The 20,565-nt window shown below is 45.7% G+C and overlaps 1 protein-coding gene across 1 annotated transcript in view; it reads left to right on the plus strand.

Annotated features, from left to right (window-relative positions):
• Nucleotides 1-994: 994 nt before the first annotated feature.
• Ctse (cathepsin E) overlaps nucleotides 995-20,565 on the plus strand; it is a 30,337-nt gene continuing 10,766 nt past the window's right edge. Inside the window, exons 1-5 of the mRNA XM_041648937.1 lie at nucleotides 995-1,105; nucleotides 15,048-15,230; nucleotides 15,795-15,951; nucleotides 16,528-16,645; nucleotides 17,547-17,665. Coding sequence (XP_041504871.1) covers nucleotides 15,163-15,230; nucleotides 15,795-15,951; nucleotides 16,528-16,645; nucleotides 17,547-17,665 — 462 coding nt within the window. The 5' untranslated portion in view covers nucleotides 995-1,105; nucleotides 15,048-15,162. The remainder of the gene's footprint in view (nucleotides 1,106-15,047; nucleotides 15,231-15,794; nucleotides 15,952-16,527; nucleotides 16,646-17,546; nucleotides 17,666-20,565) is intronic.

Below are 20,565 nucleotides of genomic sequence, written 5' to 3' on the forward strand. Positions count from 1 at the left end.
CAAGCAGGGATTAGAAGCAGGATGGAGACGCTGAGGTACACCTTCTCTGCTCCCTCTGAAGTAAATACCCTCACCATTTCTGGGACTTGAATGTCTTTCTGATTGTCACCACAAAAGGTCACTTCTCCAGATAGATTTCCTGTGTCTCCTTGAGGTTTATCATGTCAGTTATCAACTGAGGTTGCTTTTGGGATGGATCACTTTGGAATTTTCAGTTTGTGTGGTAGTTTATTTCCAAACAGTCAGCAATTGCCTTAACGTGTGGTATTTAAGAACATCTGGCTTTAAATTTGGAGCACGGGGACCATGGAAGAGGGTTGAAGGGGAGGGGAGAGGCAGGGAGGGGAGCAGAGAAAAATGTATAGCTCAATAAAAGCAATTTAAAAAATAAGAAACTTAGTACTTGAAAATATAATAACCAGAATGAAATGTTCACCAAAAAAAACCCCAAAAAACAAAACAAAACAAAAGAAAAAATAACAAAATAAAACATCTGGCTGTCAGACCCGTGAACTCCTGCAAAAGTCCACCAGTGACCCTGTAAGACCAGCACCTGGGCCACAGGAGGCTCATTAGGGGCAGGGGTTGTGTTTGTACAAATAATGTTCTCTACTGACTCTAAATGTATTCTTTATTTGATTATTTTAATTTTTATGGAAGCAAACTCTCGTGTTTCCCAGGCTAGCCTCAAGTCAGTACGTAGCTGAGGCTAGCCTTAAATTTCTGATAAGTCTGTGTCTATCACGTGTGGGAATTACAGACCCGCACTACCATGCCCAGCTTCCCTTAGTTGACTTTCAAGCCTGCTCCTCGTTTCTTTCAGAAACCAGGCACATCTCCTGTAAGCGCCAAAAAACTGTACGCCTATCTCACAGCCTCATTTGCTCCTCATCTGGAGGTGCCTCGTCTGACTCCAGAAGCATCTGCACGGTTATCTCCATTTGCAGCTGAGGTGGCCAAGAGATAAGAGTTGCTTAAGGTCGGAGTTAGCAAACAAAAACCGGTGTTTCCACACAGTTCTTGGTCTCGGTCTCCGAGCTGACCATCCACTTTCTACAAAAAAACCTGTAATCTTGGCATTTTTGTTTCTCTGGTAACTTCATAGGTAAGTGGCTTATAATCTTATTACAAAATTTTCTGGTAAATGACAATGTGATGCTTTATTCAACAAAATCCACTTATTATGATGATTTTCTGACAGGGGAAAATGAGGCTAGCTTTTGCTTGTTTCGCAAGTTACAGTGAAATGACTTTGCAGGTGCTCCCCACAAAGGAACTTTTGAAGTTTTTGTTTGTTTGCTTGTCTCACTATGGAGGTCAAGCTGGCCTTGAACTCCCTTTGGTCCTCATTCCTAGTGCAGGGATTCCAGGCTTATACCACCATGCCCTGCTATGTTTATGTAGATGTTTTTTAAATCCCCTATTAGTATTTGTGTACTGATGAAATTTGAGGTTTAAGATTATAAGTCATTAGTCCGAATGGTACCTCTAAGTTCCCAGTTTAAGTCTGTAAGATTTTTATTATGGTACAACTCATTTTTATTGTAATTATGTACATGTATCATTATATATATATGTATATATATACATATATATAAAATATCAGCATTTCATTAGTAAATTAGAGTGCATTGCATATGAACTGCTAATTGATTCACAGCTGTTACTAATACATTGCTAAAAGAAATTTCTTCAGGACAAAAGTAACTGTGGAACAAGGAGTGCGGCTACACTCCTTTGATCCCAGCACTTGGGAGGCAGAGGCAGGTGATCTCTGTGAGTTCAAGGCCAGCCTGGTCTACAGACTGATTTCCTGGCCAGTCAGGACACACAATAAGGGACTCTCTCAAAACAAATCAACAAAAAGCCTATTGGTAAAATTTCATAGCTTATTGCTTATTTTTACTATAGATTCTAATATAAACTATTATATGTATAGGCTAATATGCAGTTTCTTTCAAGGTATTGAAAAGAAAAAAGTGTTAACCTCGAAACAAAAAATGAAAACCTGTCTAGAGAAAAAGAGTGAAAGAAAACTATTTGAATTACTGACAGAAGAGAACATATTAACAGGAGTGTTCTTCATTTGTGGACATAACAGAAGATTCATAGCAATATAGCAGAACACTAGCCCAGAAAATACATATAAACACTAAATAACCTATACATGTTGGCTGAAAAAAATCAGCAGCTTAGACCAAATTTGTTGACTGAAATCACTTTTAATGCTAAAAGAAATGCTAAATGCCACTGAGATTTGTCTCCTATGTCAGAGGAACAGTTAATTCCCTTAGCTATATTTTCAAAGCAGAAATATGTCTATATATAAACATTAAAAATTAGCCAGGCAGGTGATGCGTGTCTTTAATTCCAGCACTTGGAGGTAGAGGCAGGCAGATCTCTGAGTTCGAGGCCAGCAGCCTGGTCTACAGAGTGAGTTCCAGGACACCTAGGACTACTAGGAGAAACCGTGTCTCAAAAACCAAACCAAACAAATAATATTGTTTCCATAGTAAAATATATAGTTGGAGAGATAATCAGTTTAAAAAATCAAGACCTGGGCTATAATCATTTGAGGAAATAAGGACACAAGGCTGAAGAAAATTACAACTATCATGTTAGATTTCAACACCCTAAGGCTGTCAGAACAATATATCAAAAAGTTCTCGTGACATTTGTGAATTTTATCATGTTAGCTAGGATGGCCTGACTTTGGCTAAGCCTAGAAAAGAGGGCAGCCAAATAAAAAATTGAAGATATAAGGACAGAACTATCTATTTGAAACCTTTGTGACTTTAAAAAGTCAGCGGCATGGGGACCATCCTCCTAGAAAGCATCAACATTATTAAGCATATAGATTCTTGAACATAAACCAAGGCTATGCTATTGAAAATGTATATTTAATAAATACATTTTCTCTGCTTTAATTTGTCATATTTAAAGTAAAATCTATGACAACATAAACATCATGGTTTCCGTGTTTTGGCTCTTGTCAATGTGGCTTTTTGTTCTGTTCCTTTCCGTTCCGTTCTGTTCTGTTCTGTTCTGTTCCGTTCTGTATTAGGGATTGAGCCCGGTCCTTCCGTATGCATGCTAGGCCAGTGTTTGCCCCAAGCCATAGCCCTACTACACCAATTTTCCCATAAGCAGAACTTAAATGTTGATGTACAGAATGTGCAGAAAATATCAAGAATAAGAAACTTAGAAAAATCTAATTTTACCTAGTAGATAAAAGTGTTGTTCCTGAAGTATGTATCGCTTTGCTGAACAAATGTTAGACTTTGACATCGCTAGCAACTTCTCCAAGATAGAAAACACAAGAAAAAGAAAACTCATTTTGATTGTGAGTCATATGCTCCAAAAGTCAGTATCAGAGTTTTCGCTCTATATCAGTGGCAACGCTATCCCTTTAAAAGAAAGGTTTGTGATACTCAAGAGTTACGGCCTTTTCACTATTCAGGATTGCATGCATAAACTGAAAAGGTGTAGTCAACATGAACTTCTATAACCTTTAGAAACACATGATTGACCCTGAGGCATGAGGCAAGAAGTGTGATAATGAAACATTGGTGCAGAAACCAAATCTTAGTTGGGAGATGTCTCAACCAGAAAAATGTTTGCTGCTTTGGAGCCCTGACACTCACCTAAAACTGAGCAGGGTGACCCATATTTCTAGTCCAACACTTAGTGGGGGCAGATTCTGGAGGGAGCAGGTGATACTGGGAGTAGTTGGCCAGTCTTGCTTCTGCTTCAGTAGGAGACCCTGTCTCAAGGGACTATGGTGGTGATGGAGCAGGCCACATACTCCTGCAGTCTCTACATGTGTACATGGCCTCATGCACCTGCACACATGCACCTGCACACAAGCACCTGCACACCACACACACCAAGCAGAAGTAAATAAACATGATTAAGTGGAGCATGTAGAGGAAGCCACCCAATGTCAACCCCCAGCCTCTACACAGAACACGCTAGCATGTGCAAACTCACACATGCATGCACATGCACATATACCCCCCACACACATAAAGTGTAACTAAAATCTGTCAGCTCCTTCTTGAATATAATTGGCTTACATTGTGCCACAGCTATCTACAGAACAGCATGCTGGGCGCGGCCCTACCGCTATTGTTGCTGCCAGCATGTACTGACCGGGTGGTGTCAGTCAGCAGTGGGAAATGTACTTGGGACATACATCTGAAATTCAAAAGCTGCCCATCTGCCATGCCAGCAGCAGTTTCCATAGAAAGAAGATGCCAGAAAAAGCAAGCATCAAAACTGCCTCAGAAAATTTTCTTTTCCCTGGGAATGATTTTATGACTGAAGCTGGCTCATATCCAGAGATATACATTGTCTCTTGTTTGAAGTTCAATTACTTCACATATAATTCACATGGGATCAACTTGCACTTGCTATGTTCTTGTTGTGCAAACACATGTCAGGATACAAATACTCTTCACTGAATCTATGTGCAAAGTGGGTCTCTGTGTGTTCCTCCTCTCCTTCCACCGAGTGTCTATTCTGGTGGGCGGCGATGGGGGTGGGTGGACAAACATCAAAGGTAAATAATTATCTGTAAGTAGTAATTTACAAATTCTTGGTTTTTCTATTTTATTTTGTTTTGTTTGAGACAGAGTCCCACTAGCTAGCTCACCCTAGCCTCAAACTTCCCATTCTCCTGCCCTTAGCCTCCAGAGTGCTAAGGCTATCAGGCATCCACCGCCTCACCCAGAAGATCTTTCTTTGGTGGGATGGGATGATCTCTGTAATGAATACATCTTGAACTAAAAGGGAGAGAAAAGAGGAGAGGCAGGAAGAGGTGGATGGGAGGAAGCTATAGAAGGCACTCTCGCACCTCCACCGCACCCCCAGGGTTGTCAGGCCTCTCAGAGGCTAATGGTGAGGTTCACAGTCCTGGAGTAAAGCTGAGACACGGACGGGGGAGGGCAGGGGCAGAGGAATGGGCCACGGACTCTGAAAGCAGCAGAGCTGTCTGTGGAAGAATTCTCCTGACAATAAAACACCACCCTACATTCCTTTCCAGTCCCGAGACTATCTCCCTTCTGTGACCACAAAATTCATTTATCTTCCTGCGCTGACCTTTTCTTGTAATGTCTTCTGTCTTATAGATTGCTAAAGTGGCTTAGAAAAAAAAAATCTCCCCTGATAAATGATGAAGACCATCTCTGCTTTCCCAGATTCCTATTTGTATAATGTTGCTTTCATCCAGGTCACGCAACAATCTGAGACTTCTCAGAGTCACTTTGTGTTCAGCTTCCTTTGAAATCCAAAGTCAAGCGCACTAAATACAAAATGCGTGTGCACTGTAAAGTAAGAGGGGAAACAGGCTTACCCATCCTTGGGGGCTTGGGGAGGATCTGCCCCTAGAGCAGCTCAGTCCCAGGTCCTCCAGTCCTCCACCCAAGGTCTAACCTACCTTCTTACCACCCATTTTTCTCTATCGTTTTCTATTGTTTCAGCTCCTATGAGGGGCTCCCTGGCTCGCCTGGAGAAAGCCGGGGGGGAGGGGGTGGGCAGCGTCTATGCTCCACCTCCCAGTCAAGCCTCTCATGCCTTCCTCTGCAGCTGTCTGCTCCTTGTTCGCCATTTTCAGCCTTCCCCGCAGACCTCGCACACTTGGACGTCCTTGTCACGTGTGCTGTTTGCGAGGGTCTCAGTCAGGTCCCGCTTTGCCTACCGGAGGGAACATCTGTATGTGTTCATTCTTCTAATGGCAGGACAGCAGAGCAGGAGAGGGGGAGGGGAGTGCACCTATTCAGAAGACAGATTGCAGGTTCGGGAGCCACCAAGAAGCCCCGAGAGAAGTTCAGATCAGCAAAAAAGCTGGCTTCTCAGCATGTCCTGGCTAGTCAACATTTATTGAGTGCTTACTGTATGCTCGCTCTTTTGAAAGACTCCAGGTCTCCCTACTGATTGACATAAACTTCTCTTAGCAGTTTCCAAAAATGCCACAGTGTAACACAAATTCTAGTTTGTCTTAATAATAAAATCTCAGGCCTGGCGGTGGTGCCTTTAATCCCAGCAACTGGGGAGGCAGAGACAGGTGGATTGAGGTGGATATGAGTTCAAGGCCAGCAAGGTCTACAGAGCAGGTTCCAGGACAGGCACCAAAGCTACACAGAGAAACCCTGTCTAGAAAAAAATCAATCAAACAAACAAGCAAAAATAATAAAAACTCAGAGTCAGATATTGGGGGGTGAAAGCTGAGAGATCAGAGAAGCAGAGTGGCCAGTCTCTAGAGAATTCTCGCCTCTACCAATGCTCAGACCGAAAGGGCGATCCTATCCTCAGACTGCCTTTAGCCCCTGTCTCCTCTCATCTTATATTCCCTCTGCCCAGCCATATCACTCCTGTCTCCACCTCCCTCGTGCTGTGGTTCCAAGTGCTAGGATCTCCTTTGTGTGAGTTCTGTTTCTCTTTTAGACAGATTCAATCTTGTGTAACCCAGGATGGCCTTGAACTCACAGAGATCCTTCTGCCTCTGTGTGTGCCACCACCGCCTGGCCTCTACGGCTAACTAGTGACTTAGCTCAGCACTCTGATCTTCAGGTAACCTTTATTTGTTAAGACATAAACAAAATACCCCACAGCCACCGTGTACCTGGGACTGCCCTGACACCCAGGTTAAGAGCAATTTTATCTTTGTTTTCACACGTGGGCTCCTACAGCTTGTAGTGTCTTGGAAGTTGGGAGTTACCAATAACAAGTTTATGCAAAACAAAAATAAAACTATCTTTGACTTGCTGCATTTACTGAAACTGTTATCTTTGAGGTTAGGTACCTCACATCATGATTTTCTTAAATTTAGACTATATATATATATATATATATATATATATATATATATATATAGTCTAAATTTAATATATATATATATATATATTGTGTGTGTGTGTGTGTGTGTGTGTGTGTCCTGCCCAGTGCCTGTGAAGGTCAGAAGAGGGAGTTCCAGGCAGTTGTAAGCTACTGCACATAGGTGAGAGCTGAACTCAAGTCCTCCATGCTCTTGGCTGCCGATCAGCTCTTCAGTCTTGGCCATATTGTCCAGACAAGGCTCTTGACTGACTTTGGGGAGACACTGAATAGCAGGCTGGCACTGGCTTCTATTAGAAGTGCTATGAATCAGAGCCTTGCAAATGGTGATTCTGTTCCCCTCCCTGCCCCACCTCAGAGTCCCAGAACCAAATGTCAAAGGGAGCTACATAAAGCATTTGTTTCCTGATCCGGTTTTATTTTTATTATTTATTTACTTGTTTTTTGAAATAAGGTCAACTACAAAGCCCTGGCCGTCCTGGAACTCAGACGTAGACCGGGTACATTTGTTTTAAGCCTCCAAGCCCGAAAGATCAGTAGTGAATTAATTTGTATCTCATCCTGGTTGAACAGAATCATCTTTATTTGACATCAAACTCATTGAGAAGAAATAATGACTTCGGGGTATTTAAATTTAAATCCAGAGAGCTGGAACAAGAAATTCTAACACATTTGGAAAATTTATCTTCATGGGCCTTCATAGTAGCCACCAGCAGACTTAACAAAGAAATATGGGTATGGCCTGCTGGGGGAATAAGTGTAGGGTAGGTGTAGGGTAGGCGTACGGTAGCCTTTGACCTAATGGCCTGGACTGAGAAACACCCTGCAGGTTTGGTGTGCTTTGGAGAGGGAACAGGCTATCAGAGCCATAAAGAGGGCCTCTGAGGGCTGCCCAGCTTTGATGAGCAGCTTCCAGACAGGCTCAGTGAGCAGGCTGCCGGGCTTCCGAAGGACAAGGGATTCCAAGCCAATCTTCTCAGAGGATATCAGGGCTCTCTAGTTAGCGTTGTTATCCGTTGTCAAGGACAGCCCAGCAAGGATCTACCCCAGAAGCCACCTCCTGAGTGAGCAGCCACCATAAGCCCCCAGTCCTTGAAAATGAACTTGAGATTTTCTGCCCACCATGCAGCATAGACCATGCTGTCAGAATGTAGTGCCCAGTACATTCTATGACATTAGGAACATGAGGAAACAGTAGATTTTCAGACTTGATCTCCTTTCTCTTTCTCGGTATTAGGAATTGAACCTAGGACGCTGAGCATAATTGGTAAGCACTCAGCCACTGAGCCAGATTCCTAGGCCTCTTTTTCCTTTTTCTGTTTGGTTACAGGGTCTGATTAAGTCACCAGTAGGCCTTGATCTTTTCATATTCCTGTCTCAGATCTTCAAAATTTGGATTACCAGCTTGCAGCACCAGGTTGTTGTTGCTTATAAAATGTATTTACTGTGTGTGTGTGTGTGTGTGTGTGTGTGTGTGTGTGTGTGAGAGAGAGAGAGAGAGAGAGAGAGAGAGAGAGTGATGGGGGCAGTGCACACTCACGCCACAGTGATTGTGTGGAGGTCAGAGGGTAATGTGAGGGAAACAGTTCTTTCCTTATCCTATGTGGGACCCGGGAATTGAACTTAGGTTCCCAGGCTAAGCAGCAACCACTTTTACCTATTCAGCTACCTCATAAGCCTACCACATTGGTTTTGTTGCTGTTTAACAAATTCTTATTTAGAAAAACTTCATCTAACTTTAGTGGTAAGGAAGTAAGAACTAAGCTTCCAAAATAACCAAGTGCGACCCCCACCCCCATCAATAGTACGGTCAAGAATTGTAAAGGGTTTCTTTGTCTTTCAGAGGTGAAAAGTTCCTTGTCCCAGTCTGCTTAGTAAATCAGGGGTGATGCCAGGACTAGAAGATCCACTGCTCTCAGACCCTAAGTGCTTCCCACACGGTCTCAAAGTCTGCAACACTTTGAGGGTCTCCTTCCCATCCCAGATGCAGTCACAGTAGGATGGACCAACGGGGGACGGCAGTACAGACTCAAAGGCAAAAATGAAGCCGTGTGCTATAGTAAGAGGAAAACTTAGATTTGACGTTGGACCCTGTACCTCTCCCAAAGTGGTATGGCTATTGGGATTTCTGGACCTCGATTTCTTCATTTGGAAAAGTAGAGGAAACAGTGCCTACTGTACATGGCTACTATGAAAATATATCTAACTATCAAAACTTCACACAGACACTCTGTGTGAAGCCTAGACATTCTACCAAAGATAACTCCCCTCCCAAACACTAGAACTATGGGATAAAGGCATTTGCTGCCAAGCCTGATTGATGGCTTGAGTTTGATCCTTGGTACCCACAGAGTGGAAGAAGAAAACCAACTCCCTCAAGCTGTCCTCAGACCTCTACCACATGCAATGGTATGCATGCACACACACACACACACACACACACACACAGAGAGAGAGAGAGAGAGAGAGAGAGAGAGAGAGAGATTAATTAAAAAAATAACAACAAGCTATCTAGGTGACCAAGTGAGTACTCGAGGTTACTGGCCTTTCTTTATGGGGTGTAGAAGGAGGAGTCTAGTTACTAAGGAGTGTGCCACAGATAATTTTGATTGACAACTTCAGTTACATAAAGCCTTTGCTCATTGTGCCGTCTCTTTCCATAATGCATCTGATTTTAATTATATGTGTGTCCAATTATACATAAATACAAGAAAGTAAATAATGTTTCCCTGAAAGTTCACTCAGAGGGCCCAATTTGCCTTCTCCCACATGAACCTCAAATCGGTCTAGACCAGATCAGTCTCTGTCATTCATATACTGGAATACTCTTGAATGAAAACAAGCTTATTCCATTGTTCTGCGTGAGGTGTACTTGCAGTTTAATGCAGGCGGGGGGGGGGGGGCGGTCCTAAGGTGCATTGTTAGAAAAGGAATATGCATATAGTCCAAGCCAAGCAGCATTCCAAGTTGTTAAGCTATTCCCTCTGCTTTCCTGCCTCAGGACTTGTGTGTGTGTGTGGGGGGGGGGGGTTACTGCATTTTAATGTATTTTTTCATCTTTTATTTTATATAAATGGTAACCTACTCACATTCTGCTTCACTTTTTCAACTGAGCAATGTATCCAAGAGGTTTCCTCGCAGAGCCATTTCATTATGGCCCCAAAGCATTTCATTCAGAGATACTATCACTGAACCATCTCTTACTACCCGAAGTTTCTAAGCTCTCGGTCATAAACGTTCTGTGTACCCAGCCTTGGACTTTCAGCGCTTTTGCAGCACAGTTCTGGGCATCAGTAAGACAAACTGTAGGTGTCCTCCCCAATCCTAGTCTCCTTCATCCTTTATAACCCACAGCACATCCTTTGGGCTTAGCTATAAAGCAGTTCTCTGCATCCTGCTTCTGGCCTGGTCTGCCACGTGCACCCCATGCCCAGCTTCTGTCGTCTCTTATGTAACATAAGCATGACCACATTTGTCTGAGTCACTGTTTTATTGCTGTGAAGAGACACCATGACCAAGTCAACTTAGAAAAGAAAATCATTTAGTTGGGGGCTTGCTTGCAGTTTCAGAGATGGAGTTCATGACCATCGTGACGGGAAGCATGGTGGCAGGCAGGCAGGCATGGTGTTAGGGTGGTAGCTGAGAAGTCACACCTTGATCCACAGGCCTCAGACAGAGGGAGCAAGGCTGGACCTAGTGTAGGCTATTGTCTTTAAGAGTTCATTCTGAGTTTGCCTCATCGCACATGACCGATTTGACTTTTTAGGGAAAAGTCACTCCCCTCCCCCAGTGACACACTTCCTCCAACAAGTCCACTGTATCCAGACATTTCTCTCCTGCCGCCAGTTCCCAAATAACCACTCTGAGACTTAATATTAATTACAAACTCTTTGGCCAATGGCTCAGGCTCCTTACTGGCCAGCTCTCTGTATAAATTAACCCATTTCTAGTAATCTGCATATCACCATGTGCCCTGTGGCTTACCGGCAATGCTCGGGCATTTTACTCCTCCAGCAGCTGCTGGAGTCTCTCTCAACCCCGCCCTTCTTTATCTGACTTTCTGCTTGGATTTCCCTTCTGGCTATATTCTGTCCTGCCATAGGCCATGGCAGCTTCATGATTAACCAATGGCAATAAAACATTCACAGCATACAGAGGGGGATCCCACATCAGTGCACACCTAACCCTTCCTAAACAATCCATCAGCTAAGGACCAGACATTTAGATACATGAGCCGTGGGGGCCATTCTCCTTCAAACTACCACAGTGTTTAAGTCTAGTCAGACACCCCTGAGGTTCTTCCACCTGAATTATGCCTACTGAGGAAGAGATCTCTTGGGGTTTTGGTGCTCCTTTTTCTGGAATTATATTGAGACTGTGCACCCCAATCTGTGAATAAATACCTGAAGCCTGCTAAGACTCCATATGGAGGTTTTTCCACAGAGTTGTTGAATCTAATCAGATATGTGACTCAGTGTCTTGGAATAGACATAATCTTAACTGTTTTTTTTATATTTGATTTCCTCTTACGGACTGCCCCCCTTCCTGTTTGATATGGCTGGCCTGGAACTTCCGATGTAGACCAGGCTGGTCTCAATCTCATAGTGGACCTGTGGTCTCTGCCTCCCCAGCATTGATATTATGCAGGTGTGCCCCTCCATGCCCCCTCCCACAGACTTTCTCTTTTATAGTTGAAGAATCTGAAACTCGAAACATACTCATGGTATCACAAGCCATGTGGTAGGACGCAAACCCTGCTTTGCCTGCATTCGAGCATATAAGCTTGTATCAGTCACTGTGCGTGAAATCCCCGTGGTGCCTGCGCCCTCTGCTGGCAATGTTGTGCAGTGCCTGGTGTAGAAGCCAACTGGTGGTGGCTGTAAAAATAGCTTGAATTGACGGAGTTGGTGAAATTCTGGGGGTATCAGAGTCTTCCAGTTTCCAGTGGCATGAGAATAGGAGGATTTTTTTTAAAAAAAGCAAAGATAACCAAGCTGTGTGGAAATATAAGCGGTGCAAAGTTCTCTCTGCATTGAGCAGATGTTTTGATGGAATAGAAGTTTATTTTTCATAGTTTAGTCAGAGAGGAGTGCAGGTGTAATTTTTTGTACCTACCCGCAACACAGTAATGATCCTTCCTGAGGGGAAGACAAGACAGAAAAACAAAAAACAGACAAACTTCTATGAATATGCACTGAGAACATTTATCACCACACCATGAGCCTTTTCTTCTTCCAAGCCTAGACAACCGTCTGCCATGGCAGAAGCAAGTCCCTCCCCTTTTTAGCCACTCCACTTCCCTCTTTCAGGAAGAAGCTCTAGACCATAAGACCCTGTAGATGATTCAGTACAGGGTCCTGGTTAGGAATCTCAGCTTTAAAGTCAGGCAAGCCCAGGTTTGGATCCTAGTTACAGCGCTACGTAGGAGCCACCTCCGTCTCCTTATATGTGACATGGCTTTAAATATTCTTGAAGGATCGGGTGAGCTGTGAAGAAATACACTGAAGCCTTTAATACAGTGTCTGAGACACAGCTACGCCCTCCCCATGTCCCTCTGTCATCATTCAGCCCAGCCTCTTCATCTTGTAGACGAGGGAATCAGAGTCTGAGAGAAGCGACTTCTATGGCCAGATGGCCAGTTAAGGCAAAACCAAGGGGATCCACGTGTCGTTGCCCCGTCTCTCTTTGCCTGGCCACATGTCCCACCATGGATTTTTCTTCATTCCTCAACTCTGAGCAGAAAGAGGTTGGGACATTTTCCCAATGAGTTGTCATGGTCATTTTGAGCTGATGCTATCGCCAGAGCCAGGGACAGCGTATCCTGGAATGTAACTCCCTGCCCTCAAGAGCTGGTTCTTATCCCACACTGGCCGTGTACCTTGTGCTGGGAGCTAACTTCCACACAGCACTGTGCAGCTGGCCACTGTCATTATTTTATCTTCTGCAATCTGAAGATGTAGAAGAAGAAGCCAATTAGGGAATGTCATCACGGACAGTTTCCCCATGTTCTGGAAAGTGTCAAACCTTTGCGTCCAGCCAGGCTCCTCCCCACATCCCTGGAGAGCCTTCTTTTCAAGGCCCCTGCCTTAGACAGGGTTACTATTGCTGTGAAGAGACACCATGACCGTGGCAGCTCTTATAGAGAAAACATTTCATTGCAGTGGCTCACTTATAGTTTTGGGGTATTTACTCCATTGCCATCAGGATAGGGAGCAAGGCAGTGTGCAGGCAGACATGGTGCTGGAGTTTAGAGTGCTACATCTCGCAGGCAACAGAAAGTCAACTGACTGTCACACTAAGGGAATCTTGAGCAAAAAAGACCTTAAAGTCCACCCCTACAGTGACATGCTTCCTCCAACAAGGCCACACCTCCTAATAGTGTCGCTCCCTCTGGGGGCCATTTTCTTTCAAGCCACCAGAGCCCCTTTGCAAGCGCTGAGAGAACAGATCGCTGCCTGTGCTGTGGCCTCTGCCCTCACGCCGCTCTTCCTCTGCCTTTCCCCAGAGATCACACACATAGCCACCCATACGTCCAGGGGCTTTTGTTCCCAGAGAGGGTTCACACCGTCCATAACATAGGTCCACAGTGACTTTCCATTTCAGCCTGGGAGGAGCCAGTGACACACAGCAAGGAGAACGGCGTGCAGTTCCTGGTATTTCCAGAGAAAGGTCTCAGACATGGGCCACCCTTACCCTCTACAATTGGTAACCAGATGGGGAGAGGTCTGGAGATGGAAAAGGAAGGAGGGTCCAGTTATGCTGGCATCAATAGTTCAGTGATAGCATACAGAAAGAGCCCTGGACTAGTAGTCAAGAGCCCTAGCTCTGCCCTTCTCTGGGACCACGCTCTCATTCGCTGTGCAAGTAAGTCGGCCTTGAGGACCTGGAAGAAATGTCCCAGCGCAAGGTTTTTGTTATGCCCAGATCCTGCCCACAGGATGGATTAAGCTGTTTTCAGTGCACCTAACTCCCAAACCCCAGAAGACAACACTGAGGTGCCTGGTCAGGCAACCGTGGGCAATCACGACAGAGCTTAGTTCCAGGAGGAAAGACCTGGACTCTCAGCTCTCCTGCAGCATGCTGCTCTTTGGGGAACAGACAGGCCCCTCTCCCGGTGAGAGGTCAGAGGACAGGCTCCCAGGAAATGAGTAAATCCCAGAGAGGCACGGTTGCTTTAGGGTTGTAGGCCAGCTGCTTCTGTTTCTGTTCTCGTTCCTCCTCTTTTTTGGATGTCTCTTGAACGTTTTGGAAAGCTGAAAGGCAAGGCCCTGGTACTTTGCCAGAACATTGGGTGATAAGAGCAGAGCTAATCTAACCCAGGCACCCTAACTCCTGCTCCCTGGAGAAGCCAGCACCTGCGACAGTAGTGATGGCTGTTCCCGTCCAGCTCAGAGGCCATCAGCTGGAAGTCCAGTTACAAAGGCTTTTTCTTCCCACCACCCCCACCTCTCTTAAGTCAGGAAAGCTGGCCCTACATTCTAGAGAGGGGCACCCACAGGAGTGGCTGACAGGAAGAAAATTTGAGTTTTCAACCTCAAGGATCACAAGAAAATAGGTGTTGCTTAAGCCACTGGGTTGTGACACGTTGCTATGGGAGCCCTGGTGTGCCGACACAGGCTTGCTCCAGACCCTGCCCCTCCATGGCTGCCTCTGCATCCCCTTCTATACAGACCACAGCCCCAGACTCATCAAGTGCTTGGAACCAAAATCAAACCCCACAAATCCAAAGCCAAACTTTTCCATTTTGGGGGAGTACTGGTTTTGCTCTGAGAAGGACAACTTGCCTAGGGAACTTCTAAAGAAACGAAGAGAAAATAAGAAATATAGGGTAAAAGCCTGGCTAATATTCCGAGATACAGTCAGGCCCACATAGGACATTTCAGTTTCTGCCCTTTAGGGGTCTTCAACTTGAACACTCACACCCGTAGAAGAGGCTCAACCCTCTTTCTGCAACATTTGCATCCTTAGACAATTAACACAGGATTACTTAAAGCCAGTATGGGGTGTCCAAAGACCCTGGGAGAAGCTGAGACAGGAATTCCCCTCATTTTCAGAGGGTACACACACACACACACACACACACACACACACACACACACACGCTTTACCCTTAGCTCCCCAAGCAAAAAGAGGCCCAGAAGGGACGTCCTATTCCACACACTGTTTACTCTGGGCATGGCTATTGACTCCAGACCTTATCATTGGGCCCTCAGACTGGGCAGGGCAGGACTGGGCACCAGGAAAAGCTGGTGCCCCTGCCTGTGCTCCAGAAGAAAAGAAGAGGGAAGAGAGAAGCAGAGCGAGAGGGAAACTGCTGCCTGGACCACAATGAAATCCCTCCTTGTGCTCCTGCTGGTGCTCCTGGACCTGGGACTGGTCCATGGGGCTGTGCACAGGTAAGACACTGCCCCCAGCACTGAGTTCAGCTTAGGCATCCCGCAACCCAGTTCCGGGTTGTCCTGGGGGAGGAAGGCTAATGAGGAAATAAAAAGAAGAAATTGGGGTCTTATGGGAATTTTTGGTGTTCCCCAGGCAATGCCAGGCCTCTCCTTCCAGTGGAGGTGCCTACTTCAGTTCAAGGGACTCCCCTCTGTTGCTTGAAAGAATGCCCTAGAGCTGTGGTTTGTAACCCCAAGCCTTCAAATTCTTTCTCAAGGGGGACTGAACACTGCTATCCATGGAGTCCTCCATCCCTTTACATCAGCCCTTTCTGGGGTCAGATATAACTGCAGACTGTGTCCTAGCTCCCGTTCCCTGGAAGATCTCAAAGGGCTAGCGCCCAGGAGAGAGGGCCACTTCTGCCCAGGTTCTGAGTCCACAGGACAGAGAAGGCCTGCTTTTGGCCACACCCTGTCCTTGAAGGCCCCCTCCTGGGCCTTGCTGCAGTAAGACTCTGAACTGATACATGGAAAGGGGGGGTGGAAGCAGAATTGCCTCCTCACACCGCACTTTTTCCCCAGGGTGCCCCTCAGAAGGCATCAGTCCATCCGGAAGAAGCTGCGGGCCCAAGGCCTGCTCTCAGACTTCTGGAAGTCCCAGAACTTGGACATGATCCAGTTCACCGAGTCTTGTCAAATGGACCAGAGTACCAATGAGCCCCTCATCAACTACCTGGATGTATGATGTCTTGGGTTGAAGCCTGGGGACACTGGGAGTAGGGAGGAAGGCTGGGCCTCTAGCAGGGACCAGTGCTGCCTAGGTGACATCAAGTGCTCAGGCATGGATGACTCAGAAGGGTAGTCCCGTAGTCTCTGTGTGCTCTGTAAAGCAGGCCTCAGTGTGGCCCAGTGTGCATGGCTTTAGGAGGAAAGAGATAAGGATGACATGTGCCCAAGGGGAAAGCTCCTACTGTGTGCTCAACCAGGCGCTTAGCTAGTTATATCTTTGGACAAAGAGAGTACTTGATCCCTGCATCCCCAGTTCCCTGATCCCTAAAATGGAGGCATTCCTGTCTCCCCTGCCTTGCTCACAATGATGTCAGGAGACTCAGGATCATAAAAAAAGGGAACCAAGTTTCCTAAGCTCTCCTCAGTGCTCTCCCTCACGGCCCCTGCTCTGTTCCTTCCATTCTGTATCCCCAGCCTTGCCTCTTCGAGCTTGGGCAGACTGTAGTCCGTGGCACTCGGGGCTATAGTCATTAACAAGCCTTTTCATCCCGTCCCTTCATCCTCTCCTTCTCTCCCCTCCCTGTAGATGGAGTACTTCGGCACTATCTCCATTGGCTCTCCGCCACAGAACTTCACGGTCATCTTTGACACTGGCTCCTCCAACCTCTGGGTCCCTTCTGTTTACTGCACCAGCCCAGCATGCAGTAAGTGGGCTGCAGTGGTGGGAACTACTTCTTGGAGGCTAAGGTGGTATTTCGAGGGGTGGAAAGATTCAGTTCCCTCCACTGGTCCTTCCTGCCGTGCCAACTCCCTCCTCTCCCCTTTCTTCATTTGGCATGGCTGGGCCAGGGGCAGAGATGAAAGGCAACTACTAGTCAAGATAACTTTTATACTAGTTATAATTAATGGAGGGAAAATTAGCCATTAGAAGAGAAATCATTGACTTGGTGACTCACTTCCTTTGGAACACCCAAAGGAACACGGGAGAAGGTTCCTTTGGTTTGTATCTGAACAGGTAGGTCGGTTGAGTTCTAAGGAAGACTGTACACCTACCTCAAGGAGGCCCTGATGGCCTGGCTCCCATGCAGGTGTGGCTGGTGGCCCACAGTGGCTTGGGTGTGTCCATTTGCCCAGAGGTGACGTAGGGGTGAGGGAGACATTGGGAACAGAAGCCCTACACAGAGAAGGCTCGTTCAGTGTGGGACACATCCCAGGGGTGGAAGCTCTTCAGAACCTGAGACTAGACATCTGCAAAGTTGGGCAAAGAGTTGGGAATAATTCCCTAGAGGGGTAATTGGTCACTCTAAGCTTCCTGTGAAGGCCGGGCTAGGCCCCAAAACTAATGGCTGAGACTGTTGCTGGCGCCAGGTAAACGGGGCTTATCTTGTGTCTATGAGGTCACTGTGAGCAACCAGATTTGCCCAGGGACAAATATTTGGTCCCTGGTTGGGACACACCTGGTTGGGCTAGAGAGGACACAGTAGCTCACTAGTAAAAAGCCATGGCAAGCCTCCCCAGGAGCTCCCATCTTCCCCTTATTGTGGGGAACCACTCTGTCTCTCTGGGGCAGGGATCAAAGCAGTGAGCAGAATTCTTGTTTTCCAGAGACACACCCGGTCTTCCACCCGTCCCAGTCCAGCACATATGAGGAGGTAGGGAATCGTTTTTCCATCCAGTATGGTACTGGGAGCCTGACAGGAATCATCGGAGCTGACCAAGTCTCTGTGAGTGCCAATCTTCCGTCGTTACTCTCTTGCCCAGGAACGAGGCACAGGGTAGTGGCATATGGCTCAGAGGTCTCAGGGGTACAATTTCAGATCTGCCTCAGGAAGGGATAGACAAGGTTGGCTTCTAGGGCAAGGGAGCAATCCTTCCCACCCGAGATGGGACATCGGTCAGTCTTTCCAGCTCTGAGCTCTAGAGAGCAGCATGGGGCTGCCTTCGGGAAACAGGGTCAGAGCACAGGACCTGGTGTTAGGGCTGGATCACCAGTCCCTGAGCACTAAGGAGATGACAGAAGGATGTCATCTTGAAAGAAAAAAAAGAAGTGCAAACCAGTGAGAAAGCCGGGCTCCATCAGTGAAACGGGAAGGTATGAGGCAGATATCCAACCACAGAGAAGAATGCAGATGTCAATCAAAGTCCCAAGGTCTAGCAGCCACTCCTTGAACACAGCAAACCCCGACCCAACCCCCACCCCCACCATAAGTCCTACAGGCCCCTAATCTGTGGGAATCAGAGAACCAGGGGAGTCCTATCCCTGCCTGGATACTTTATGCAAGTGTGTGGGCTTAGGCCTTGGAAGGAACAAAGGCTGGCTGACCCCAATGGTTGTCACCCCAGTTCTAGCATGATCCCAAGGTCAGTGGAGCCCAGTCCTCATCAACATCCCTTCAACAATTTGAGCATGGGACGTACAATTAAGTGGGAAAACGTGAAAAATAAACCAGCAGGAGACTTTTTCCACTGCCTGCACCCCCCCACATTAAACCTGGTGAAAATCTCTCTGAACTCTTATGAATTGTGAGGGGTTTAGATACTCCGCTGAGTGGGTCATCAGGGAAGATAAAGCAGAGTGAATGTATTACTAGCCTTAATTATTTTCTTTAGGATACTAAGTCTTCTTAAAATATATTTATGAGGACTGGAGAAATGGCTCAGTGGTTAAGAGCACTGGTTGTTCTTCTAGAAGACCAGGGTTCAATTCCCAGCACCCATGTGACAGTTCACAACTGTCTGTTACTCCAGTTCTGGGGGACCCAGCACCCCTACACAGGCACATATGCAGGCAAACCATCAACGTACATAAAGTTAAATTAAGTCACTAAATTTTTTAAAAATGTTTAAGTAAAGCCAGATATGGTGGCACACATGATTCCAGGACTTGGGAGGCAGAGGCAGATGGATCTCTGAGTTTGAGGCCAGCCTGGTCTCCATAGAGAGTTTCAGGCCAGCCAGGGTTAGTGAAACCCTGTCACACACACACACACACACACACACACACACACACACACACACACACACAAAAGCTTCAGTAACATCTTAACAGAAAATGCTTTTTATGTGAAGTATTATATAGATAATACAGAACTCTCTGTTAAAGTTGTATGTGCAGATATAAATGTTTATTATATGTATATGTTACAGTATAAATAAGCACTTAGAAGGCTGCATTCCAAACTGATCACTGTAATAACTCTGGAAAGCAGGGGAGGGACTGAGGTCCCAGGAGGCAGGTTCTAGCATACACACAGCACAGAACAGGGAGCCCCCAAGCCACAGCAGCCCCAGCTCCAGAGGCCCCTCCTTGTGCACTTCCGGCTCTGTCAGTTCCTGCTTCAGTGCAGGCCTTCACTGGAGTTGGACGTTTCTTTGGGCCGACAACCAGCTCCCACATAGAGACAAGAAGACGTACTATTAATTACGAATGCCTGGCCATAGCTTACACTTGTCCCACTAGTTCTTATAACTTACTGTAACCTGTTTCTCTTCATCTACGTTTTGCCTCAAGGCTTTTCCCTTTCTTTCCTTCTGTGTGTCCTACTTCCCTGCTTTCTCCATGGTGTCTCCCTGTCGTCTCCTTTTCCTTCTTTTTCAAGCCTAAATTTCTCCTCCTCCTTACTCTCCCTGACTGGAAGTTCTGCCTATACCTCCTCTCTCTCTATTGGCCATTCAGCTTTTTATTAGACAAATCAGGTGCCTTAAGCAGGAAAGGTAAAACAGCAACACATTTTTCCATAATTAAACAAATGCAACATATATCTTTCCATAGTTAAACAAATGTAACATATCTTTACATAATTAAATAAATATTCTGCAGCATGAACAAATGCAACACATCTTTGCATAGTTAAACAAATATTCTGCAACATTTCATTGAGCATAAAGGCTTGGACGGCAAAGGGAGAGAATGGGTCCACAGGTTCCAGTTGGCGTCTCTCCCACGTGACATATCTTCCCTCTGCTGCCACATCTGTAGCCCTCAGGCTGCAAGCCTAGGCTGGAAACCACTTCCTAAGTGCACTCTCTGACTGGCTTCTGCAACTGTGTAAAGCCAAATATCAAAAGCCACATACATATGTAATATATAAGTATACAGATTAATGCAGTTAATGTAGTCCTTAAAGGGACAGTTACAGCCTGAAACGCATATACGAGAAAAACCAGTGATCTAAGCTGTTGTTTTGAGTCAAACCCTAAGAAGAACAAGTCACTAATAAACAGGAGCAAACCAAGCCCAAAGGAAAGGGAAGGAAAGAAAATAGAGAAGGACGGGACATCTGTGAAATAGGAAATCCACTCTGGAAACAAGATCAACAATGCCACAAATTAACTGCAAAGGGCAACCAGACTGGCAGCCCTTGGCATGACTAATCCAGAAAATGAAAGAAACCTAGCAACATTAGAAATGAAAGGGATACTATTAAAGACCTTGTCACCCTCAAAACAAGATATCAAAATTGTCTTATATTGATAAGCTTTACAATATTTTAAATTATTTAAATTATCAGAAATGATGCAATAAATAGAAAATATTGAATGTTTACTCTGCTATTAAAATAAAACAAAAAAAACCTCCCCACAAAGAAAACTCTGGGCCCATTTTCCAGAGAATTGATAGACT

This window comes from Microtus oregoni, unplaced genomic scaffold (assembly GCF_018167655.1).
Source record: "Microtus oregoni isolate MIOR12 unplaced genomic scaffold, Mior012 000003F_ref0000135, whole genome shotgun sequence".
NCBI classification, from domain to species: domain Eukaryota; kingdom Metazoa; phylum Chordata; class Mammalia; order Rodentia; family Cricetidae; genus Microtus; species Microtus oregoni.